This window comes from Suricata suricatta, chromosome 8, assembly GCF_006229205.1.
Source record: "Suricata suricatta isolate VVHF042 chromosome 8, meerkat_22Aug2017_6uvM2_HiC, whole genome shotgun sequence".
NCBI classification, from domain to species: domain Eukaryota; kingdom Metazoa; phylum Chordata; class Mammalia; order Carnivora; family Herpestidae; genus Suricata; species Suricata suricatta.
This window is the reverse complement of record NC_043707.1, coordinates 59,311,434-59,337,899: the sequence shown is the minus strand read 5'-3', so window position 1 is coordinate 59,337,899 and position 26,466 is coordinate 59,311,434. Positions and strand designations below refer to the sequence as shown.

The 26,466-nt window shown below is 37.7% G+C and overlaps 2 protein-coding genes across 5 annotated transcripts in view; one reads left to right on the top strand and one right to left on the bottom strand.

Annotated features, from left to right (window-relative positions):
* SASS6 (SAS-6 centriolar assembly protein) overlaps nucleotides 1-24,685 on the bottom strand; it is a 64,013-nt gene extending 39,328 nt beyond the window's left edge. For both annotated transcript variants that reach the window (XM_029946450.1, XM_029946451.1), the window contains exons 1-7: nucleotides 24,487-24,685; nucleotides 14,021-14,081; nucleotides 12,452-12,531; nucleotides 11,893-11,997; nucleotides 10,776-10,947; nucleotides 10,049-10,114; nucleotides 9,075-9,194 (exon numbers count right to left, since the gene is read on the bottom strand). In XM_029946450.1, the coding sequence (XP_029802310.1) occupies nucleotides 9,075-9,194; nucleotides 10,049-10,114; nucleotides 10,776-10,947; nucleotides 11,893-11,997; nucleotides 12,452-12,531; nucleotides 14,021-14,081; nucleotides 24,487-24,551 (669 nt within the window). In that variant the 5' untranslated portion in view covers nucleotides 24,552-24,685. The remainder of the gene's footprint in view (nucleotides 1-9,074; nucleotides 9,195-10,048; nucleotides 10,115-10,775; nucleotides 10,948-11,892; nucleotides 11,998-12,451; nucleotides 12,532-14,020; nucleotides 14,082-24,486) is intronic.
* Nucleotides 24,366-26,466, top strand: part of TRMT13 (tRNA methyltransferase 13 homolog) — a 19,720-nt gene continuing 17,619 nt past the window's right edge. For all 3 annotated transcript variants that reach the window (XM_029946456.1, XM_029946455.1, XM_029946454.1), the window contains exon 1: nucleotides 24,366-25,037. In XM_029946456.1, coding sequence (XP_029802316.1) covers nucleotides 24,891-25,037 — 147 coding nt within the window. In that variant the 5' untranslated portion in view covers nucleotides 24,366-24,890. The remainder of the gene's footprint in view (nucleotides 25,038-26,466) is intronic.

Below are 26,466 nucleotides of genomic sequence, written 5' to 3'. Positions count from 1 at the left end.
GAAAAGATAGTTGCAAATGACATATCAGATAAAGGGCTAGTATCTAAAATATACAAGGAACTCCCCTAACTTCACACCCACAAAACAGATAACCCAGTGAAGAAATGGGCAGAAGACATAAACAGACACTTCTCCAAAGAGGACATGCAGATGGCCTACAGGCACATGAAACAATGCTCAACATCACTCATCATCAGGGAAACACAAATCAAAACCACACTGAGGTACCACCTCACGCCAGTCAGAGTGGCTAAAATGAATAAATCAAAGGCTATAGATGCTGGTGAGGGTGTGGAATGTAAACTGGTGCAGCCGCTCTGGAAAACAGTGTGGAGGTTCCTCGAAAAACTATCCATAGAACTCCCTTATGATCCAGCAATAGCACTGCTAGGGATTTACCCAAGGGATACAGAAATGCTGATGCATAGGAGCACATGTACCTCAATGTTCATAGCAACAATGTCAACAATAGCCAAAACATGGAAAAAGCCTAGATGTCCATCACCTAATGAGTGGATCAAGAAGATGTGGTACATATACACAATGGAGTACTACATGGCAATGAGAAAGAATGAAATATGGCCATTTGCAGGAAAGTGGATGGACCTTGAGGGTGTCATGCTAAGTGAAATAAGTCAGGCAGAGGACAGATACCATATGTTTGCACTCATAGGTCTAAGAGGACAACAGGAGAAACCTAATGGAGGAACAGGGGGAGGGGAAGAGGGAAACAGAGTTGGGGAGAGAGAGGGATGCAAAACTTGAGAGACTACTGAATGCTGAAAATGATCTGAGGATTGAAGGGGAAGGGGGAAAAGAGGTGGTGGTGATGGAGGAGGGCACTTATGGGGAAGAGCACTGGGTGCTGTATGGAAAACAATTTGACAATAAACTATTTTAAAAAAGAAAAGAAAAGAAAAAGGATAATCTCAGATCAAATTCACTATCAATATACTGCTGACCCTTGAACAACACAGGTTTGAACGTGCAGATCCACTTATATGTGAAATTTTTTTTTTTTAGAGTACTATACATGTATTTTCTCCTTATAATTTTTTAATGTTTTTAATTTATTTTTGAGAGAGAGAGAATGAGAGCACAAACAGGGAGGAAAAGAGAGAAAAGAGATGGGGACAGAGGATCTGAAGCAGGCTCTGTGCTGACAGCAGAGAGCCTTGATGTGGGGCTCAAACTCATGAACCATGACATCATGACAGGAGCCAAAGTCAGATACTTAACTGACTGAGCCACCCTGGTGTCCTCTTCTTATAATTTTCTTAACATTACCTTCTTTTCTCTAGCTTACTTTATAGTAAGAATATAGTATTCAATACATAAAGCATAGAAAGTATGTGCTGTTTATATTATTGGTAAGGCTGCCAGTAGACTATTACGAATTAAGTTTTGGGGAGTCAAGTTATATGGGGATTTTCAACTGCAAGGCAGGGTTGGCACTACCAACCCCTATGTTGTTCAAAGATCAAATGTAAATACAAATGTCCTATATTATATATTTGTAAACTGATTCAATAAGATATTTAATATCTCTTTGACTAAGTATTATTCTATGAATTCAAAGATGGTTCCACACTTACCATTTTTTTAAGTGTATTTATTTTCAGAGAGAGAGTGAGTAAGTGAGTGAGAGAATGTGAGCTCAGGGAAGGGACAGAAAAAGAGAGAGAGAATCTCAAGGAGGGTCTGCACTGTCAGCCAGGAGCATGATGCAGGGCTCAAACTCAAGAACCATGAGATCATGACCTGAACCAAAATCAAGAGTCAGATGCTTAGTTGGCTGAAGCACCTAAGCACCCCAAAAATCCATTATAGTTTATTACATTATTAGATAAAAGTGAAAAAAACTCACATGATTATTTGATTAAACCCCCCCGATTCCCTTTATCTGATGTAGCACTCTTTGGACTAAAACTGTTAAAAAGCAAGAAACAAAAGAAAACTTTTTCAGACACAGAGCAAACATCGTTGCTGAAGGGGAGATATTTTAAATTATTTACCACAAAAAGAATGGAATGAGTAAACTTTTCCACTGTTATTTAGCATTTCTGTATGAGAAGAAAAAAGACATTAAGAAAACTTAAATTCACATTTTTTAACATTAATTTGTTTTTGAGAAAGAGAGAAACAGGACAGAGCATGAACAGGCTCCAGGCTCCAAGCTGCGAGCACAAAGCCTCATATGGGGCTCGAACTAACTGTGAGATCATGACCTGAGCTGAAGTTGGACGCTCAAACAACTGAGCCACCCCTCACATCTTTTTATATTATATATCTATCTGAAAAACCTAAGAAAATCAGCTTCAAAACTATTAGAATATGTAAATATAATCTACAATTAATGGGTGTGACATGAATATACATCAGCAACAAACAAAATTATCACTAGTGGGGCATAGATGGTCCAATTTATAGAGCAAAAACCTGTAAACTCTCTAGGCAACATTTAATGAAAACTGGAAAAGAAAAAAAGAAAGGGAAATAAATAGTAAACTATAAGCCTATTTTAAATAAGGCCTGAATAAATGAAAAAATATTCTTTCTAGTGGATAAAAAAATTGCAAAGAGATTAGTTCTCCCCAATATTGGAGAAACAAGCTCAAATAAAAAGGAATTTACTGTATATATTAATGGTTACACTTCAAATCAGTGGAATATATGGTATTGGAACAAAGGACTAATTTTATGTCAAGAAAAAATACCTATCTTATACTGCACTCCACATAAATACATTCCAAACAGATTAAACAGTTAAATACAACAGGGGCACTTGGGTGGCTAAGTTGATTAAGCATCCAACTTCAGCTCAGGTCATGATCTTGTAGTTTGTGAGTTCAATCCCTGCCCCAGGCTCACTGCTGTCAGCACAGAGACCGCTTCAGATCCTCTGTCCTTCTCTTTCTGCCTCTCCCCGCTCATGTATGTGCACACCTGCACACACACTCTCTCTTGCTCTCAAAAATGAATAAAAACATTTAAAAAAAAAGTTAAATACAACAAAAAGAAAACCCCAATAGAAGTATTAAAAGAAAATACTGGAGGAAAATCTCTCAGAGTCTTTGGTTAGGAGAGGCTTTCCAAACATTAAATGAAATTTTAAACCATAAAAAGACTGACATATTGGATATGTTAAAATAAAAAGAACTATACAGAGCAAAAAATAACAGTAAAAGGCAAAAACAGGCTGAGAGTAAATGTTTATATGATACATAATAAAAATATAATATTCCTACTTTATACCATACAGAAACGAAAAAGGCAAGCCACAGACAGAAAATATTCACAAAGCATATATCTCACAAAGGACTCATGTCCAGAATATGCAAAAAATTCCTACAAATCTATAAGCAAAATACTAAAACTCCAGTTTAAAAATGGGCAAAGGGCACCTGGGTGGCACAGTTAAGCGTCCAACTCTTGATTTCATCTCAGATCATGATCTCACAGTTGACAGGATAGAGCCCCATGTAGGGCTCTGCACTGACATTGTGGACTCTGTTTGGGATTCTCTCTCTACCTCGCTCTCTGCCACTCCCACGCTCATGCACTTTCTCAAAATAAATAAATGTTATAAAAAAAAATATATATATACAAATTTAAATGGGCTAAAAATTTGAACAAGCAAGAGAATTCTTGAACTTCATATGAGAATACTCAAGTGGTCAATATGCATATAAAAAAGTGCACATTATTATGAAGTACTATCACACCCTCCCAGAATGGCAGTGTAAACTGGTATTTCACTTTAAAACAAAGACTATAACAAGAGACAAAGGAAGACATGGTTATCATCAAAGATCTTTCATCCTTTCATCAAGGAAGATATGAAAATTTAAGTATATATGCACCCAATATGGAGCACCCAAATACATAAAACAGCTAATAACAAACATAAAGGAGCTAATTGACAATAATACTGTAATATTAAAGGACTTTAACATCCCACTTACATCAATGAACAGATCATCCAAACAGAGTAGCAACAAGGACACAATGGCTTTGAATAACACATTGGTTAAGATGGATTTATCAGATATATCCAAAATATTCCATCTGAAAACAGAATATTCTTTTCACAAAAAACATGCTCCAGAATAGATCACATACTAGACCACAAAATAAGTCTCACTTAATTCAAAAAGATCAAAGTCATTGCATTCATCTTTTCTGACCACAATGCTATGAAATCAGAAATCAAAGAAAAAAATCTGGAAAGAACACAAATATATGGAGGTTAAAAATAACATGCTAGTAAAAAATATATGGGACAACCAAGAAATGAAACAGGTATCAAACATATGTGGGGAAAAAATGAAAATGTGAACAAAATTGTTCAAAAATCTTTGGGATGAAGCAAAAGCTGTTCTAAGAGAGAAGTTTATAGCAAGCAATATAAGAAAAAACTCCAATAAACAACTAACCTTACAACTAAATAAGCAAGACAAAGAAGAACAAACAAAACCCCAAACCAGTAGAAGAAGGAAAGAAACAATAAAAATTAGGGGCAGAGGAGAGCCTGGATGGCTCAGCTGGTTGGGCATCAGACTCTTGGTTTCGGCTCAGGTCATGATCTCAAGCCCTGCATTTAGCTTCACATGACAGCATAGAGCTTGCTTGAAATTCTCTACTTCTCTCTGCCCCTCCGTTGCTCACACTCTCTCTCCCTCTCTCAAAGAAAAGAAAAGGAAAGAAAAGAAAAAGGAAAGAAGGGGAGGGGAGGGGAGGGGAGGGGAGGGGAGGAAAAGAAAAGAAAAGAAAAGAAAAGAAAAGAAAAGAAAAGAAAAGAAAAGAAAAGAAAAGAAAAAAGAAAAAAGAAAAAAGAAAAGAAATAACAACCAACTCAACAAAAATACAAAAGGTTACAAAAAGATTATGGAAAACTGCATGCCAACAAACTGTACAACCTAGAGGAAATAGATAAATTCTTAAAAACATGTAACATCCCAAAACTGAATCAGGAAGAAAGAGAAAATTTGAACAGACTGATTACCCACAATGGAATTGAATCAGTCATCAAAAAACTTTCACAAACAAAAGTTCAATGGCTTCATAGGTAAATTCAACCAAGTATTTAAGGAGTAGTGAATACCTGTTCTTCTCAAACTATCCCAAAAACCAGAAGAGAAAGGAACATTCCAAATTCATTTTAGGAGGCCTGTGTTACTCTGATACCAAAATCAAATAAAGACACATATTACAAAAAGAGAGAATAATAGGCCAATTATCTCTGATACACATAGATACAAAAATCCTCAACAAATATTAGGAAACCAAATCCAATAATACATAAAAGAAAAAAATCATTCACCACAATCAAGTGGGATTTAATCCTGGGTTGCAAGGGTGGTTCAAAATTCGCAAATCAATGTAATATATCACATCAATAACAAAAAGGATAAAACCATATGATGTCAATAGACACAGAAAACGCATCCGACAACGTACAAGATCCATTCATGATAAAAACCCTCAACAAAGTGTGTTTAGAGGGAACGTACCTCAACATATTAAAGGCCATATATGAAAAACCCACAGCTACATCATAATGAATGGTGAAAAACTGAGAACTTTCCCCCTTAGATCAGAACAATAAAAGGATGTCCATTCTCACCACTTTTATTCAAAATAGTACTGGAAGTCTTAGTCACAGAAATCAGACAAGATGAAGGAATAAAAGGCATCCAAACTGGTAAGGAAATAAAATTTTCATTCCTTCAGATGCTATTATACAATATATAGAAAACACAAAAGACTCCACCAGCAGTTACTAGAACTGATAAATGAATTCAGTAACAGCACAGCACACAAAATCCACATACAGAAATGCATTGCCTCTTTTTTTTTCTTTTTCCCACACCCAGCACACAGCCCAACATGGGGCTTGAACTGAAGACCCTTGGGCCTAAACTCCTGATCCTGAAGTCAAGACCTGAGATGAAATCAAGAGCTGGACACTTAACCAATTGACCCACCCAGGCACCCTCCCACTGCATTTATCTAACAATGAAGCACAGAAAGAGAAACTAAGAAAGTAATCCCATTTACAATTGCATCAAAAATAAGGTACTTAGGAATAAACTTCATCAAGGAAGTGAAAGACCAATACTCTGAAAACTATAAATACTGATGAAAGAACCTGAAGATAACACAAACAAATGGCAACACATTCCATGCTCGTGGACTGGAAGAACAAATTATTATTTTTTTTCATAAATTTTTTTTAATGTTTTATTTATTTTTGATACAGAGAGAGACAGAGCATGAGAGCAGAAGGGGCAGAGAGAGAAGGAGACACAGAACCGGAAGCAAGCTCCAGGCTCTGAGCTAGCTGTCAGCACAGAGCCCGACGCGGGGCTCGAACCCACAAACGTGAGATCTGACCTGAGCCGAAGCCGGAGGCTTAACTGACTGAGCCATCCAGGTGCCCATTTGAATGTCCATACTAGAGTACTTGGGTGGCTCAGTCAGTTAAGTGTCCAACTCCAGATTTCAGCTCAGGTCATGACCTTCAGTTCGTGGGGTCAAGCCCTGCATCAGGCTCTGGGCTGGCAGAGCAAAGCCTGCTTGGGATTCTCTCTCTCCCTCTCTCTCTCTCCCCTCCTGTTTGCACGAACTTTCTCTCAAAATAAATAAACTTTAAAAAAATATCTATACCACCCAAAGCAATATATACATTAAATGTCATCCTATCAAAATACCAACACCATTTTTCACAGAACTAGAATAATCCTAAAATTTGTATGGAAACACAAAAGACCCTGAATGGCCAAAACAATCTAGATGGAAAAAAGCCTGGAAGTACCACAATTCTGACTTCAAATTATATTACAACGCTCCAGTAATCAAAACAGTATGGTATTGGCATAAAAATAGATACAAAGATCAATGAAACAGGACAGAAAGACCAGAAATAAACCCACAATTATATGGTCAATTGTTCTATGATAAAGCAGGAGAGAGTGTCCAATGGGAAGAAAACAGTCTTTCCAAAAAAAAAAGACGCTGGGAAAACTGGACACCTACATGCAAAAGAACGAACGGGACTCCTTTGTTCCACCATACCCCAAAATAAACTCAAAATGGATTAAAGACCTAAATGTGAGACCTGAAACCATAAAAATCCTAGAAGAGAGCACAGGCAATCATTTCTCTGACATCGGCTGCAAACATTTTTCTTGGTAGGTCTCCCGAGACAAAGGAAATAAAAGCAAAAATAAACTATTGGGACTACATCAGAATAAAAAGCTTCTGCACAGCAAAGAAAACAACAAAACTAAAAGGCAGCCTACTGAATAAAGATATTTGCAAACGATATATATAACAGTTAGTATCCAAAATATATGAAGAAATGATACAACTCAATACCAAAACACACACACACACACACACACACACACACACACACTCCAATGAAAACATGGACAGAAGACATGAACAGATGTTTCCCCAAAGACATACAGATGGCCAACAGACACATGAAAAGATGTTCAACATCATTCATCAAGAAAACCTAATTCAAAAGTACAATGAGGTATCCTCTCACACACCTGTCAGAAAGGTTACAACTGAAACCACAAGAAACAAGTGTTGGTGAGAAGGTGGAGAAAAAGGAACCCTCTTGCACTGTTGCTGGGACTGCAAATTGGTGCAGATAATGTGGAAAAGTGTACAAAGGTTCCCCCCAAAAATTAAAAATAGAACTACCCACAGGGGCACCTGGCAGACTGTCAGAAGGGCATGCGACTCTTGACCTCTCGGTCATGGGTTTGAGCTCCGGGTTAGCTGTACAGATTACTAAAGAATATAAATATACTTAAAAAGAAAAAAAAAAATAGAACTACCCTGCAATCTAGTAATCACAATACTGGGTATGGACCCAAAGAATACAAAAACACTAATTCAAAAGCATATATGCACCCTATGTTCATTGCAGCATTATTTATAATAGCCAAATTATGGAAGCAATTAAAGTATCTATCAATAGACAAATGGATAAAGAAGATGTGGCATATACATACAATGGAATATTATTCAGCCATAAAAAGAATGAACTCTTGCCATTTGCAATAACGTGGATGGAGCTAGAGTATAATGTTCAGTGAAGTTAGTCTGTCAGAAAAAGACAAATACCATATGATTTCATTTCTATGTAGGAATATCAGAAACAAAACAAATGGATAAAGCTAAAAAAAAGATAGACAAAAGAAAGAGACACTAATTATAGAGAACTAATCAACAGTTATCTGAGGGGAGGTATGTGGGCAGAAAGGTGAAACAGGTAATGGAGATTAAAGAATACACTTTTTATGATGGTCACTGAGTAACATATATTATTGTTGAGTCACTATACACCTGAAAATAATATGCCACTGTATGTTACCTATACTGGAATTAAAATTAACAACTTAATAAAAATTTTTAAAAAATATATGGGAAAGTAAGTACTATTATACACTATCTTTCAGATTCCATTTGGTATGACCGGGCTGGCAAATCTGCAATACCCACTGAGGTCTCTGTTATATGCATATCCTGCAATCTCACTTCTAGGAACAAAGAATGTTCACTATAGTATTCGCATCAGCCAAGATACTGAAGCACTGAAATGTCCATCACTTAGGTAAGTAGTTAAATAATTTACGTTATCTCTAAACAATTAATACTATGCAGCCACTAAAAAACAATAATATTTAATTCAAAAACAATGACCTATGATGTCATGTTACATAGAAAAAAGTTACAATCAGTATATAGTGTAGGACCTCATTAGCACAGAAAAAAACCCCATGACGTGTGTACAATCATAATTTACGTATTTCTAAACTTACAAATATATACTTTTAAACGACACATTATTTACATATAAAGAGACAAGTCTAGAAAGCATACATCAAAAAGTTTATAAGTTATCTCTGGATAGTAAGACTTTTAATGAGAAACTTAATTTTTCATATATTTCTGTAATGTCTGAACACTTTAAACCAAGCATATATTACTTTTACAACTAACAAAATAACAGCAACAAAAAATAATTTTCTATTTTCACTCAATGTTCATACCTGCAAGGCCTTTTCTTTCTCGTTTGTTAGTTCCTGGGAATGTTTATTTGACAATGCAGCTGTGTGTGATGCCCATTCATTCTGTAGCTTATCTAATTCTTGGATTTTTTCTGATAAGGTCTGTATTAGGAGTTCAATACAAAATATTAAGACAGTCTTGTGAATTTTACTAGCTTAGAACATGGCAATATTTACAAAGGATATTAAAGAAAAGGAATCACAGCTTTCCAAAATATACTCAATGCCTTTTCCTACACAGATTTTTTTTTTAATTTTAGGAAATAAGATTAGAATAAAAGCAATTTTAGAGCTAGTGCAGCCCAGAAGTCAAGCGTAACTATCTTTAACCTTTCAGTTAAATCTGGCTCTTCACCACCAAATCCTCTCCTCTGATATGAAGATATAAATGTCTACCCAGGGTAGAGCAAGTCAGTCTTAAGGAGTGGTTCATTTTTACACCAAATACCCAGTAACAGAGGTTCCTGGATGAGCTGTGTTGTGCAGGACCATTTCTGCCTGAAGCCATGCCACTTTCAGGTACTTTGGTCCTCTCTAAGGAGGTTCAAGGAGTACAGGCAAAAAGAGAGTAGCTATGATTTAAATGATGATGAGCCTATCAAAATAATTCATAACACAAGTATGGAAAAGAAAGATTTAGAAGATGTAAACTGAAAAGTCATTTTAGACAGGAGAAATGAGCAAAGAACATGTGACAGGTACTAGATATTATTTAATGGAGATTTGGAAGGAATGTGTCATATACTGAAGTTAACAGAAATGTCTGGATGGAATCAAGTATCAGAGAAGCATCAGATTAAGATAATTTACTGGTAGGGGAAACGTGGCAAAAAGGAGAGGGAATCAAAGGTAACATGGTTTTAAAAAATCATACACAAAAGCCTGGATAGGATTCAAGAAGCTATTCAAAGCCAATGTTTGGATGACTTAAAAAGACAAAATGAAATCTGAATTACCTTCTGTGTAAAATTCAGTTGCCTAGTAACATCATCTAGTGATTGCATCAATGATAATTTTTCTTCCTATTTATAAAAATAATAAAATTAAGCAGTTTACAATGTAATCATCTGTAGCTGTGCTACTCCAAGTTTAGCAAAACATAGTGTAAGCATCATCCCAGGAGTTTGTTAAAAATGCAGAGCTTCAGCTTCCACCTCAAACCTTCTGACTCACACTCTGAATGAGCAAGATACCCAGGGGATTTGTGTACCATTACAGTTTGAGAGGCTCTAATCTAGAGCCTTTGACTAAAGACTGTGAAAACGAGGAAGAGCATCCCAATGTTGTTCCTTTGCTGCATATATCTTACAAAGTTAAAGAGCACTCTGTAACTCTCAAGACACTTTCATACATCTTTCCTCATTTGAGAGAAGTGCAATAGGGTAGTAGATATCTCCATAGTTCTCTAGAAACGGATATAACCATGACACCAACAGCTTAAGTGAACTGCCTCAGATTACAGAAAATTAATAAAAACGATGGCACCTGGTTTTTCAATTTTTGGTCCAGTTCTATCCTCACTGTACCCTGACTTTAAAAAAGATAAAATAAAAATAAATCCTTTACACATTATAAAAATTTACTAGGCATCTTTAAAAATACTTTACTCTGAAAACAAATAGCTTTTCAGTGATTTATCAAAGACTTTTGATACTTATTTAAAAAAATAAATTTAAAGCCTACCTTGCTACTTTTCAAACAGCAGGCTAAAAATTTCTTTATTTCCACATCATTTCCAGGTAAAAGTTTTAGCGAGAGGTGTGTAAGATGCTTAAAAGGATTTGTCTCTACCACATTTAAAAAGGCAGGTGAGTTATCCAAAATATGTGCTGGAGAAACTAACTGCAGCAAAAACCTTTGAAAAGAAAGGGTCACAACATAACAATACCTATTAGATACTGAAACTTTCCCATTGAATCATAAGTTCCAGCACATCATTAATAATTAGAATTATCAGGAAAGGGAGGAATCATGGGGGCCAACATAAAAGGACTCCCAATGGTTAAAGTGAATAAACTGGTTTAACAGTAAAATGGAAAAATTGGGCAAGAAACAGAAAAAGAGTTCATTGAAACAATGAATATACATATCTCCATGAGTTCATTATGAAAGACAGATGAAAAAACAAAAAAAACCCGCTGAAAGCACAGAGAAACCAGAGTAACAACTCTTTATTCTAAAAATTGACAATTTAAAGCATTAATTGACAATTAATAAGCATTTATTCTTTCCTGTATGAATTTTCAGAATAATCAAATAGCCCAGATGGAGAAAAGTTCTTCTTTATAAGAAAAATTATACCTAATATAAAAAGAATGGCAAAATTAAAAATGCATAACTTTGTAGTTTCTAATGAAGTAATTGATTTAAATAATCAATTGATGACACCAACAGATAAAAGGTTGGTGAAATTTGCAATGAAAGGATCAGGCTTTTGAATCACACGAATATATATATGTATGTATGTATGTATAAATATATATATGCATGTATTCGTATGTAGATATGAATAGACAACAACACAAAATCTTATTCTCCTTTTCCAAGTTTATTATAAAAACACATATTTGATGATGTTAAATATTTCAGTGGCTCTGTCAAGACATGAAAATTAAGGAGTAAATATTTCTAATTTTAACCATGATTCCTTAAAATTTGATATTTAATAGAGCCCTAAACCCAGTTTTAAAAATAGACAGGTGTACTTTTAACACAGAAAATATGTTGCCATCAATTTGTCTTACAAAGAAGAGTTTGTCTTGAGAGAGTTTTAATGAGGTAGAGCTCTCCCAAGACTTACCTTGGAATTTCTTTGGCATGTTCTTGAGTACACTGCTGAAGGAGATCAATAAATTTTTGTGGGAAAGCTAAGAAGTCTACCAGAAGGCCTTGCTGGAATTTTAAACTATACAGAAGACAAGAAAAGAGAATTTAAAAATTTTAATTACTATTTTTACTTGTAATTAAAACCTTGAAATATTTTTATTTACTGAACACCCATTATAATCATGAACTAAGCTAGGGAACTTTGCTTTTCATAGAATTTATTCAGTAGGAAATAAAAGGTCAATATACTTAGCTAAAGTTCCAAATTTCTGGGCTGTTTGAAGCAGAACTCTGGTAAGCTGTGAAATATTTACTTTCAAAAACACCCTGGGGTGCCCAGGTGGCTCATCTGGTTGAGTGTCTGACTTTGGCTCAGGTCATGATCTTGCAGTTCACCCAGGAGACTGCTTCGAATTCTGTGTCTCCCTCTCTCTCCACCCTCCCCCACTCTCACTTGGTTTCTCTGTTTCTCTCTCTCTTTCAAAAGTAAATAAAATATTATTTAAAAAACCCAGAAAAACAAATTTAATTACCTTTGAAAATCTTCCTCAGATATAACAAGGTTATACAGAAAAAACGGATCCGTATCATCAGTCAGACGGACAACTAAATCCTAAAAGAAAGATGGTTACTTTTCAACGTTTTAATAGATCTGGCTTTTAATATAATTCCTTCGTTCTTAGAAGTGAAATTATCTAATAACAACAATGTGTCACCATTATACTTTAGATGACTTTGTTTTTTGGTGCTGCTGGGTTTTCATTTCATTAGTCTTTAAGGGACTTAAGATTCTTAAACAGGGGTAGATAGATATTCTGTCCGTCAGAGCCTTGTGGGGGTCTATAAAACAAGTTAAATACCAGCGTTGAAAGTTAAGGAATACATCCTCTTAGAGACTTAGGAAAACTGAGACCCAGTCTTTGCTGCACTACACCATGACAAAAACATTCATCCACTGACCATATCATACTCAATTATATTTTCTGTTTCCCGCAAGTTAATTGTCTGATATTTCCAAAGTGGCAATACATTAGCTGAAACCAAGCAATGATCTACCCTAGAAAAGGAGCATTTGTCTCTCAGGCAGAGGACAGGGGTATCAAGTAACGTGTTGCCAAGGTGTCACCTGAGGTCCTATTTCTCCTACTCCAGGTGGCCGTTGACACGGAAGCCCATCTGTTTTCAATTTTAACTGAAGTGAGTATCTTTCATAAAGATACTTTCTACATAAATTTACAGTGTGGCAGAGCATCACAGTGGCTAAAGCGGACAGAGAAGTACACAGAAATTACACACTTCTGTGAATAATGTAGTAAGGAAAACGGGCATAGCAACAAGATGATGGAGCCTAATAAAGAAGTAAGGTAAAGAATTAGCTCCCAATTTGAAACAGAATCTACTCATGGGTACTGAGGAACTGTCAGGGTTCTAGGAAAACCTAAACCACTTATGAGCAGTTAGAAAATGAAGAGGTACAGCAGGCCATTTAGGTATTTGCTCTGCGTCAGAAGGTCCTGCTCTTAAAGCAGCTTCTACTTAGGTACGTCTTGAACTCTACCTCAAAATGCTATTAAAAACTGAAACTACTACTAATTCTACAAGGTTCTTGAATCTTCACATGTAGGGAAAGCATATGATACAGAGAAAATAGACGCTGTATTTCTTAGTCATCTACTCTGTATCCATATCACTGTTAAGGACTCAGACCTTCGAAGATCATACGGGACCGATGCTCTCAATGCCTCCCTTCAAAAGTCAAAGATTCAAAAGATATCTCTCTGCAGTGCTCCAATTCATTCTATTCTCGCATTTAAAACTTGAAATGCCAATTCTACAGGGTAGCAAAATACATATTCTAGCAACTTAGAAGTGCACTGGGAAAACTTAACCCCAATTCTCCCAATCCCCAATTCTTCCTGTATGCTTTAGAAATATCATTGTCTTTGTAGATTCTAACACCCCAGATTTGCAAGTTACAAACTGACCCAAAACTAAAAAGAGGAGTGTAACAAAAGATCGCACATTCTTAAATAACAAAAATTATTATGTACAGAAATTATATTTTAAAAAAGGAAAAAATGTGTTTCAAAAGAAATACCAACCTTTCTGTGAACTGGATTAGAAACTGATTGTAGTTCAATGCTCACTCTAACACTTACTCTCCTGTATGAAAAGATATACCCAACTGTCAGAAACATTTGCAGAGAATGAGTTATCACTGTCATTTATTTGTGTTAGCTGAAGTTTTTCTGTATTAAACTGCAAGATCTTCCACAGATGTTCCCTATGTTAAAAACGGATATTTGGAAAGCAACTGGATTTGAAGTTTTAAGTTCTTGTCTTTCTACTAATAGGTAATCAGGTTTTTAATCAATAACTATCTATATTTTTCTCTCCTATAAAATGCGGTTGTTGTGAGAATTAAATGAAATAAATGATGTGGAATTCCCATTACTAGCCTAGAATATAACCTTACTGCCCTGATTCTAAAATAGCATCTACTGAAAGCCAGACAAACTATTAATAACAACTTTCCACATTAAAAAAAATCACCAATTGATCAAACTGATTTATGGGAAATTCCATTTAAAAACTAAATATATTATATTAATTAAAAACAAATATATTAGCACTAGAATATACAGCATGTCGACAATTAAGAAAACAGGATGACCTATTCCTTCTTATGCATTCACAAAACCCACTAACTACATCTGCTCAATATACTCCCTATTTAGTATATCCACAGAAGTACTGTCAACAAGTTTATTATCAACCTTAACCCAGACACAGAGTAACTCTAAACTCTTATTTTAAAACATTAAAAAAAATTTTTAATGTTTAATTTTGAGAGAGAGAGACAGAATGCAATCAGGAGAGGGGCGGGGGGGGGGGGGGGGGGGGGAGAGGGAGAGAGAGAGAGAGAGAGAGAGAGAGAGAGAGAGAGAGAGAGAAAGAGAGACAGACAGACAGACAGACAGAATCTGAAGCAGGCTCCAGGCTCCGAGCTGTCAGCCCTATGCAGGGCTCAGACTCACAAGCAGTGAGATCATGACCTGAGCCAACGTGGGACACCTACCTGACTGAGCCACCCAGGTGTCCCTAAACTCTTTCTAAAGAGACCATAGCTTTTCAGTCTCTACTGCATCTTAGAGAATTCAACACCAGACAGTGGCATATAAACAAAGGTGCTCAAAACCATTAATCAAACTGAACAAAAATGTTTAAATACTTGAAGAAATAAAGAGAAAATTGGCAGGAAAAAAATCTCTGCACAAGTGTCCTGTATCCTGCTAGTAGTAAATAACAACGGCTTTTCCCTGAGGTGCAGGAAACAAAAGTAAAAATAGAATTGATTCCATTTTAAGATAATTTTCTAAAGATGTGTTTTAGAGGCACCTGGGTGGCTCAGTTGGTTAAACGTCTGACTTCAACTCAGGTCATGATCTCACAGTTTGGGAGTTCGAGCCCTGCTTTGGGCTCTGTGCTGAAGGCTCAAAGCCTGAAGCCTGCTTCAGATTCTGTGTCTTCCCCTCTCTCTGTCGCTACCCCATTCATGCCCGGTCTCTATCTCTCAACATTAAATAAAAACATTAAAATAAAAGATTTAAAAAAAAGATATGTTTTAAATTTTTGCCACATTCTGCTACTTACCTACTATAGAAGTAAAAAGTATAGACTGAGTGTTGATCAAAAAACTTGGTAACAGCTGACCACAGCTAGATTCAATTGTTCAGATTTTATGCTCTAACTTACAATTTTTATATTGCCTTTTAAAAATGTCATTTTAATTAAATTTCCTATTGAACATGATTGGTTGCTAAATCTTAGTATGACGAGGTTACCATATACTACGATTACCATAACTTGTTATCTGAAAAGGAATGAACAGCATTCGCACAGATAGAAAGAATTAACAGTAAAACCCTGGATTCCAAGTAACTTGTTCTGCGAGTGCTCTGCATGATAGCAAAAGTTTCTGAGAAACTTTAACTTGATACTCGAGCTTGCAATGTTATACATGATGCCGATATCCCATGATCACAAGTGAGCCAATGGTTCTTCTCTCTGTGGAATTGTGGGTGATCCTTCCCCATGCTTGGATACTCAGTCTCAATCTGCAGTGTTTGGCAAAAATTAGTGATTTTTCACAACGATGAAAGTTGCCCACAACTGGCACTAGTGTATTTTTGTCACTTCAAAGCACCAATGGACAGCTTTTCCATACAAGAGTATGCTTAGGAATGCTCTGCTTCATTCTAGGTCAGGCTATCTGCACATAGAGACCCTTTCCTCTGCTGCTTTTATTGCCAGATACATTAAATACAGTATACGATAAGAGTTTATTAATACTATAATGTAGTCAACATCCATCCAAGTGTATACAACAGCCCCCATGTAGAAAAAGGTTGAAAAGAAAGGAGGTAAGGAGGAGATGATTACAGTGGAAGTTAAGAAGGAAACTGTATGTGAGGGGCCGAAATTGCAGACGTCTGCATCTTGTCTGCAGAGGAAGAGGAGAAATAAGCAGAGAAAAACCTTCATTTCAAGTGAGATTAAGATGTGTAAAATGTGGGAACCAGTGCAAAATTTTGTAGAAAAGCACCACCCAAATAAGGCTGTAGCAGTGCGAGCAACCTGTTTAATGACAATGCAATGTCACGTTTCCCTGAAATCCTCAAAAGGAGCCAAAAGCAAGTGTCATTGGAGAAGTTCCTTTTTTTTAATGTTTTATTTTCGAGAGAGAGAGAGAGAGACAACATGAGCAGGGGAGGCTCAGAGAGAGTGGGAGACACAGAATCTGAAGCAGGCTCCAGGGTCTGAGCTAGCTGTCAGCACAGAGCCCGACGCGGGGCTCGAACCCATGAAATGCGAGATCATGACCTGAGCCAAAGCTGGACGCTCAACTGACTGAGCCACCCAGGTGCTCCAATAAGTTCCTTCTTTTTTAAAAAAATTTTTTTGATGTTTTTTATTTATTTCTGAAAGACAGAGAGAGACAGTGTGAGCAGGGGAAGGTCAGAGAGAGAGGGAGGTACAGAATCTGAAGCAGGCTCCATGCTCTGAGCTAGCTGTCAGCACAGAGCCTGATGCAGGGCTTGAACCCACAAATCGTGAGATCATGACCTGAGCTGAAGTCGGGTGCTCAACCGACTGAGCCACCCAGGCGCCCCATAAGTTCCTGCTTAAAGCTGCATGAAAAAAAGATTCCACTGAGCCAATAGGTACCAGTGATTCCACTGGTGATAGTCAAAGCTGCCCTCCTCTCACTCGTCTCACACCAGCCATGAAGGTTCTTCAAAGGTAAGTGGAGGTTAATTTATTTTTCTTCACATTTTGTATTTTATTATTTTGTATTATAGTAGCATAATCATTTTCTGAGGTTTATTTATTTTGAGAGAGGGGGAGGAAAGGACAGAAAGAGAAGGAAAGAGAGAGAATCCCAAGCAGGCTCTCCACATTGTCAATGCAGAGCCCTTCTCTGGGCTCAAACTCCCCAACCAGCGAGATCATGACCTGAGCTGAAGGCAAAGGTCGGGACATTTATCAACTGAGTCACCCAGGAACCCCTTGTAATCATCTTTATATTAATATTTTTGGGTTATGAAATGAATCATCTGAGTTTTCATTATTTCTTAGGGGAAATTCGCATTGATACACAAATGCTTTGGATTACGAGCACATTTCCAGAATAAATTATGCCCGCAAACCAAGGTTTTACTAAAACAAGAGAATGTTTTATATCTTTCTAGTATATAGGCATTATATGTGAAACAGATTAGATTTCTAATCCAATTCTACTTAAATTAAGTGTTCTTGGGGGAAAAATAACCTTTCAATTTTCTAATTTGTAAGATAAGTGAAATTAGTTAGATTTGTGAGGGCCTTTTCAATCTACAATGTCATTATCTTTGGTTTTTGTCTTCTGAAGTTTTCTCAAAAACATGCTGCCACAGAGGGCATGATACTGTAGTAGATAACTTTTTATGGTGATGTACACTTTCTTTTTAAAATTTTTCTTAACGTTTATTTAAGCCGAAGTCGGCCACTTAACCAACTGAGTCACCCAGGTGCCCCTGTGATGTATGCTTTCTAAATTCCTATGGGGGCACCTGAGTGGTTGATCATCCAACTCTTGATTTTGGCTTAGGTCATGTTCTCAGGGTCCAAGGATCAAGCCTCACATCAGGGCTCTGTGCTGAGCCTGGACACTACTTAAGATTTTCTCTCTCTCCTTCTGCCCCCCTCCCTTACTTGCCCTTTCTTAAAGAAAAAGGGGAGGAGGGGTGGAGGAGTACCTGGGTGGCTTATGTGATTAAGTGTCCAACTCTTGGTTTCAGTTCAGGTTCAGCTCAGGTTACAGCCTTGCAGTTCATGAGTTCAAGCCCTGCAATGGGCTCTGCACTGACAGTGTGGAGCCTGCTTGGGATTCTCTCTTTCTCCCTCTCTCTGCCCCTCCCCCACTGGTGCCATCTGTCTCTCTCAAAATAAACAAACTTTAGAGGAAAAAAAAAAAAAAAGAAAGAAAGAAAACCTTAAAAACAAATAGTCATATCATGCTTGATAAATTTGTTTAAAAAAAGCCAACTAATAAAGTATTTTTTAGATAATACTGGAATAATCACATTAATATAATTTTATAAGCCTATTAATGATATTGTTGCATATATTCCAAATATCTATAATACATTAACGTTGGGAGAAAGAGGAGGAAAGGCCCATAGATTAAATCTCTTCCTACAACCCCAAAATATACTGTAGAAAAGTCTCAACTTTCAGAAAATATAGTATTTGAAATCACAATCTTATTTTCTCCATTGTAATGATTATAGGAATATAAAACAAGTCAATAAAAACTCATAAAAATGCTATTTCTCAAAATAGCTTGCACTCTCTCTCTCAAAAATAAACTTAAAAAATTAAAAATTAATAAATAAATGTCATACTGTAAACAATACATAAATTCACATAACATCCCATCAGTTAGATTTGGCATTAGCAGAACTGGATTCTAGCCCACCTCTGCCACCTAGGAGCTGTGACCTTACACTCTCAATTCTGACAAATAAAACCCGCTTTAAGCCAGGTAGTATGCTGGATGCCAGGGATACAAACAAATAAATACGGTCCATGTCTTCAACTGAGATCAGATTAAATGACTCTGCTCAGATTTACTTGATTTAAGTGCTTCAAGAAAAGGAAGGGAAGGGTTACTAACACTGAGTACCTACACTAATGAGTAGCTACCAGGTGCTTTACACATATTTTACTTAATAATCTTGTTGAGTAAATGTTATGTGCTGTTTTACAAAGGAAGAACCTGAGGTGCACAGGTTACAGATGTGGTTAAGGTCATCTTGCAGAGCCCGAATTAGAACTCAGACCTTACACCTTCACTCTGCTATCTAATAAATGAATAAAGGCAATTAATTTCAACCTAGGCAACTCTGAAAAATTCCATATAATGAAGGGATTTAGGATAGACCTTGAAGGTTATGAAAGAAAAAGCAACTGAGGCAGGGAGAATAGCGGGAATAAAAGGTAAGATATTAAGAGAGTATCAGGCACACGAAAGGGATAACCAGTAGTTGTGTGACTAGGATACAGGGAGAAGAAGTCACAAAACAAAAATGAAAAAGCAAGTGTTGAACCATGGGCTTCAAAATTTTGCATCACTTTCCTCCAGGGTTCTCTAAGCATTACCACTATATTCCACTGAAGTTTCTTCTTCTCTATGACTTTAGTACACAAAAAGTGATGTCACCTTATGTATTAATTACACAATAAATTATTTATATAACACTATATTATAACATTTATTTACTTATTTTTTAATCACACTTTTATAATAACTAATGTTTGGGCAACCTCCATCAAAATAACACCAGCATTCTTCACAGAGCTAGAATAAACAATCCTAAAATATGTATGGAACCAGAAAAGACCCTGAATAGCCAAAGCAGTCCTGAAAAAGAAAACCAAAGCTGGAGGCATCGCAATTCCAGACTTCGTATGTACTACAAAGCTGTAATCATAAAGACAGTATGATACTGGCACAGAAACAGACACAGAGATCAATGGAACAGAACACGGACCCACAGAAATGGACCCACAAATGCATGGCCAATTAATCTTTGACAAAGAAGGAACGAATATCCAATGGAAAAAAGACAAGTCTCTTCAGGCAATGGTGTTGGGGAAACTAGACAGGGACATGCAGAAGAATGAAACTGGACTTTATTACACCACACACAAAAATAAACTCAAAATGGATGAAAGACCTAAACATAAGACAGGAAGCCCTCAAAATCCTAGAGAAGAAAACAGGCATCAACCTCTTTGACCTGAGCCACAGCAACTTCTTACTCGACATGTCTCTGAAGGCAAGGGAAACAAAAGCAAAAATAAACTATTGAAACCTCATCAAGTTAAAAAGCTTCTGCACAGCAAAGAAACACTCAGCAAAACTAAAAGGCAACCAACAGAATGGGAGAAGGTTTTACAAATGACATATCAGATAAAGGGTTACTATCCAAAATCTATAAAGGACTTATCAAACCCAACACCCAAAAAACAAATAATCCAGTGAAGAAATGGGTAAAAGACATGAAAAGACACTTTTCCAAAGAAGACATCCAGATGGCTAAAAGACAGATGAAAAGAGGCTCAACATCATTCATCATCAGGGAAATACAAATCAAAACCACACTGAGATACCACCTTACACCTGTCAGAGTGGCTAAAATTAACAACTCAGGCTATAACAGATGTTGGCGAGGATGCAGAGAAACATTTTTGCACTGCTGGTGGTTATGAAAACTGGTGCAGCCACTCTGGATAACAGTATGGAGGTTCCTCAAAAAATTAAAAATAGACGACGACCCTATGACCCAGCAATTGCCCTACTAGGTATTTATCCAAAGGATACAGGAATGCTGTTTCGCAGGGGCACATGCACCCCTATATAACAGCACTACTGACAATAGATAGTCAAAGTATGGAAAGAGCCCAAATGTCCATCAACTGATGAATGGATAAAGAAGATGTGGTACATATATGCAATGGAATATTACTCACAATCAGAAAGAATGAAATCTTGCCATTTCCAACAATGTGTATGGAAGCTAGAGTGTATTATGCTAAGCAAAATTAGTCAGAGAAAGACAAATACCTATGACTTCACTCATCTGTGGAATTTAAGATACAAAACAGATGAACATAAGGAAAGCAAAAAGATTTTAAAAACAGGGAGAATGACAAACTGTAAGAAACTCTTATGTTAGTTTAAAAATTAATTAAAAATAAATAAATAAAAATGATATCCCTAAAAAACATAATAACTAATATTTGGGGTGCGTGGCTGGGGTCAGTTAAGCGTCCAACTCTTGATTTCAGCTCAGGTCATGATCTCATGGCTCATGGGATGGAGCCCTACGTCAGGCTCTGTGCTGACAGTGCAGAGCCTGCTTGGGATTCTCTCTGCTCCTCCCCTACTCACTCTCTCTCTCTCAAAATAACTAAAGAAACATTAAAATAATAATGATAGCTAATGTTTAGTAAATGCTTAATATCCTCCAAGCACTGTTCAAAGCACTTTGTATATATTAACTCATTTCATGCTCATAATAATCCTAGGAGGGAGGTACTTCTAATCATCATCAATCTTATCATCATCAATTTAAAGATAACACAGAGGGGGTACCTGGGTGGCTCAGTCAGTTGAACATCCACCTTCAGCTCAGGTCATGATATCACAGTTTGTGAGTTCTGAGCCCCACATTCGGCTGACAGCGGGAAGCCTGCTTTGGATCCTCTGTTCCCCCCTCCCCACCCCCCCCTCCCCTGCTCTCACGCTCTCACTCTCTCAAAAACAAATAAAACATTAAAAAAAAAAAAAAAGATAAGACACAGAGAAATAAACCGATTGTAGCAAATCAAACAGTCAATAAGTGGCAGAAGTGGGATTTAAACCAGACCCTGAACTCTCAACCTGTGCTATGCTGCTTCTCTAAAGTTCTTTTTGTTTCTCCTATTAAAGTGAGTTCCCTGAGGCTGACCATGAAAACTGTTTTGTTGTTGTTGGGAGACAGGGGAGGTAACAGGGAGTACTCTTGACAATCCAGCATGTAAGACAATTCCTGGTACATAGTATTCATAAATATTTGTTGAGCTGAACTGACCCTGAATATTTAACTAATATCTGGATAGTTTTTCCTATAGGTCGAGGATCAGCATATTTTCTGTTAAGGGCCAGATAGTAAACACCTTAGGCTTTGCAGGCCATAGGTCTCTGTCACAATTACTTTTATCTGCCCTGATGGGACAAAAGCAGCCATACAATTCTTTAATTAAAAAACATTTTTTAAAATGTTTGTTTATTCTTGAGAGAGCGAGCGAGCGAGCACGGGGGAAGGAGGGGCAGAGACAGGGAGACACAGAATCTGAGGCAGGCTCCAGGCTTCCAGCCATCAGCACAGAGCCCAACACGGGGCTCTAATCCACGAACTGTAAGATCATGACCTGAGCCAGAGTCAGACACTCAAACACCTGCACCACCCAGGCACCTGCAGACAATTCTTAAATGAGAATGGCTGTGTTCCAATAAAACTTTATTTACATAAACAGGTAGAAGGCCACCTGGCCCATGGGCTCTAGGCTGCTGACTCCTGCTACAGGTGACAGGAATATACCAAAGGTTTCTAAACAAGAGGAGTAAAAAGGTTGACAATGTGCTTTAACAAGATAACTGTGATGACAATACAATGAAATGGAAAAAAGCTAAGAGGTCCATATTGGAATCAGAAATGATGCTTCCCCCCTTATACTTCTATAATCATTCTAGAACAGTACTGTTCAACAGAGATACAATGGAGGCCACAAATATGAGCCACTATTATAATTTAAAATTTTCTAGAAACCACATTTAAAAAATTAAAAGGAACAGGTAAATTTTAATATTTTATTAAATATACCCTATATGTTAAATATAAATAATCCAATGTTTATGATATACAGGACATATTTATTAATACTATGTTAATAAAATTAATAATTTATATCCAACATATATTAGATATATCCAATATATCCAAATCTTCACAATCAACTTAAAAATTGAGTTACTTTACATTCTTTTTCAAAGTAAGTCTTCAAAACTCAGTGTGCATTCTACTCTTACACACATCAGTTCAGATTAGCCGCATTTCAACAATAACCACATTGACCACATGTGGCTCTCATACTGGACAGCACAGAAGAATGACCAACTCAAATACACTACAGATCTCCAATGCAGCTGATACTTTGGCTATCATGTCCTTGCCTGGCTTGCAGATTGATTTTAGGCCTAATTCTTAACTATGTACTGGTTTCATATTACTCAATAAAGCAATGTCTTCATTTTTTTTAAATATTTATTTCGAGAGAGACCAAGTGGGGGAGGAAACAGAGAGATGTAAAGAGAGAATCCCAAGCACGTTCCACGCTGTCAGCACCAGAGCCCCAACCGGGATCATGACCTGAGCCGAAATCAAGAGTCCCACCCTTAACAGACTGAGCCACCCAGGTCCCCATAATGTCTTCATTTTTAACCTCACATTTCCACACCATTTAGTTTCCACATACAGTTTCAGACAGGATGCTCATATCCTCAGCTGAGGCACTTTATGTCAGTTTCACAAATGAGGAAACAAGGTTCAGAGAAGAGTCAACTAACAGGTGGTGGAACGGAGACAAAACAAATCTCCTGACTTGTAATCCAATCTGTTAAGAGCTACAGCACCATTTCCTGTGTCAAAGTGGTAATTCTGCATTTATCTGTGAGACTGGCCTTATTTCCTCCCCCTACTGGTCTCTAAACTCAAGGAAAACAAGAACTGTTCTTCCTGGCCACTACAGCCCCACTACGCAGCCAGGTGTTTTGCCAGGAAGCAGTATTCGTTGAATGAATAAATGAAATGTATAGCTTCCCCCTACTGTTTTCAGGCGATTAAACGTAACTTATTTTTAGTAACTAATGTGAAGAAAAGACGATACACCTTAAAAGCTTTTTTAAGCCGTAGCTTAAATTTACTTCCCATATAATTCAAAGGAGAGCGAAAAAAGGACTGGTAGCCAAGGTCTGAGTTCTAGCGCCGGCCGTGCAATGAATTTGTTGTGAGCCCTCGTGTAAATTATGTGTAAATTATTCCACTTCTTCGGACAAAATTAACTTTGTCTCAAAACGGGAGGGTGTGGCTATACTTTCCACGATTAGGGTCAGAGCTTTGTGTGTGTGTGTGTGTGTGTGTGTGTATATATATATATATATTTTTTTTTTAATTAGCTCGAGGCCGACCAGGTTCCCATTTCCTCTATACCCTCCCTTCTGTGCCGTCAGCAACGGCCAACTTGGTGAGAGAAGTAACACAGGGTTCCACCTGCAGTTCTCTCGGCGTCGCGGGACACCCTCCGCACACCCTACTGCAAGCCGGCGCTTTCCGGCCAGAGCCGCCATCTTCCCCCCGCGCCCCCTCCTTGGCCGGACCCCAACCGCCACCCGCGGACGCGGGTTAACGCGGAACCTCACCTCTCCTCGCAGTCTTTGCATTTCACCTGCAGCGGGACTAGTTCCTGGAACAGAACCTGGCTCATGTTGGACTGCTGCCCGTGCCAGTGAGAAGAATAGTCCAGCAGGCCCGGCCCGCGGAAGTCGCCGAGAGGCGTCCCGGCCCTGCTAAAATTTGAGTTTGGCGCCTGGCTTCCGCTGAGGAGGCGGGGAAACAGAAACCGAGGGAGGGCGCAGGAGATTTGGACCTCGTCGGCCACCATCAGTTTCTTCCGGTTTTTCAGGGGACGGGCGGTAGTTCCGGGTATTAGGCTGCGTGGCAGGACCCGTAGTCGCCATATTTGTTAAGGGAAGAGGACCCAAGGGAAGCGGGAAACTTTTCTTCTCTTCGCCCAATGTTTGCCAATCCAAACGAACCCTGAATTATGGCGGCTTCTGCGCAGACCCCGCACACGACTGACTTTCCAGCTGAGGGTCGATGCAGTTACTATGTGGAAAAGAAGAAGCGGTTCTGCAGGATGGTGGTGGCAGTAGGGAAAAGATTTTGTGGGGAACACGCTGGAGCTGCGGAGGTCTGGTATTGCCCTACCCTCTCGAGAGTTGAAAATAAGTTTTTTGGTCCGGCAACTCGCCTTTAACAGATTTCTGCTTCTGTCCCCTGGATATCCCAGGTTTTCCTGTACTAAGCGCAGTCCTGCTCTCCCTAGGGAGCGATGATGCGTCTTAGTGAAGTGCAGTGGTTTCTTGTACTAATAAAGCAGCGCCAGCAGTGACCCGTTTATTTTGATCCTAATTCTTAGTAATACTCGATCTTAATTTTACTCCAGACTGCCGTTTCTTACAGTCCGCCCACTCTCCCGCTTCCTGAGGTTAGGGTAAAGGTAATTTAGAAAGAATAGTCATCCCAGGGTTTCACTAATTGTGTTCTGCTTGTTTTGTGAATGATAATCGCTTCTTTGTGAATGCGATTATCAAATGCAAAAGTTGAGAAACTTTTGAAAAAATTTTTTAGACCTACAACTCTTTAATTGTAGAAAACAAACTAATGGTTACCGAAGGGGAGATGGGTGAAATAGGTGATGGGGATTAAGGAGTGCACTTGTAAGGAGCACCAAGTGATTAAAATAAAAACTTAAAAAATATTTATTTGAGTACAGTCTTCTGACAGCAACTTATAACTGCTGAAAGGGAGAAAGAAAGGTTTAAAATCATGTAAGAATGGACTCCTTTTAAAATCGATAACAAAGACTACAATTTTGTTTGATGATAGTTACACATATAATTGTACTGTCAAACAGTATACAGTTGGCCCTTCAACGCGTATTTAAACTGCCCAGTTCACTTATATATTAAAAGATGAGATAAACATCACTTGATCAAAAAATGAGATTTATGATAGAAGAGTTTTGTTCTCACTCTAAGTCCTTCTACTTCACCGAATTTGACATCTGGAAGATGAATGCCTTTGGTGACAGTAGTAGAATATGTCTAGATCCTTACAAGCTGATTGGTATTCCCGGAGAGGAAGGAATCTTGTTATTGTCCCCTTGAGGGAAGATTGCAAGATAAGTGAAAATACTTTGCATGACAAGATTTGGTTTTCAACTGTGGGCATCCAACTGAATCTGTGACTTATGATATAATGGGGTGTATGTTTCCATCTTTTTGTCTTAAGTATCACGTAGTTGAGACCACTTGTACACATTTTTACCCACTGGTTTTTGTTGTTTTTTACCCACTGGTTCTTATGGTGATTTTGCCTGCCAGGAGACACTTGGTATTGTTTGAAACATTTTGGTTGTCACAGCTGAGTGTTCCTGGCATCTAGTAAGTAAAGCCAGAGATGCTGCTAAATATCCAACAATGCAGAGGACAGCCGCCCACAAAAAGAATTACCCAGCCCCTAATGTCAGTAGTGTCAAGGTTGAGAAACCCAGTTTCTAAACCCAAATAATAAAAGTGCTTTCTTCCCCCCCCCCCCCCCCCCCCCCCCCCCCCCCC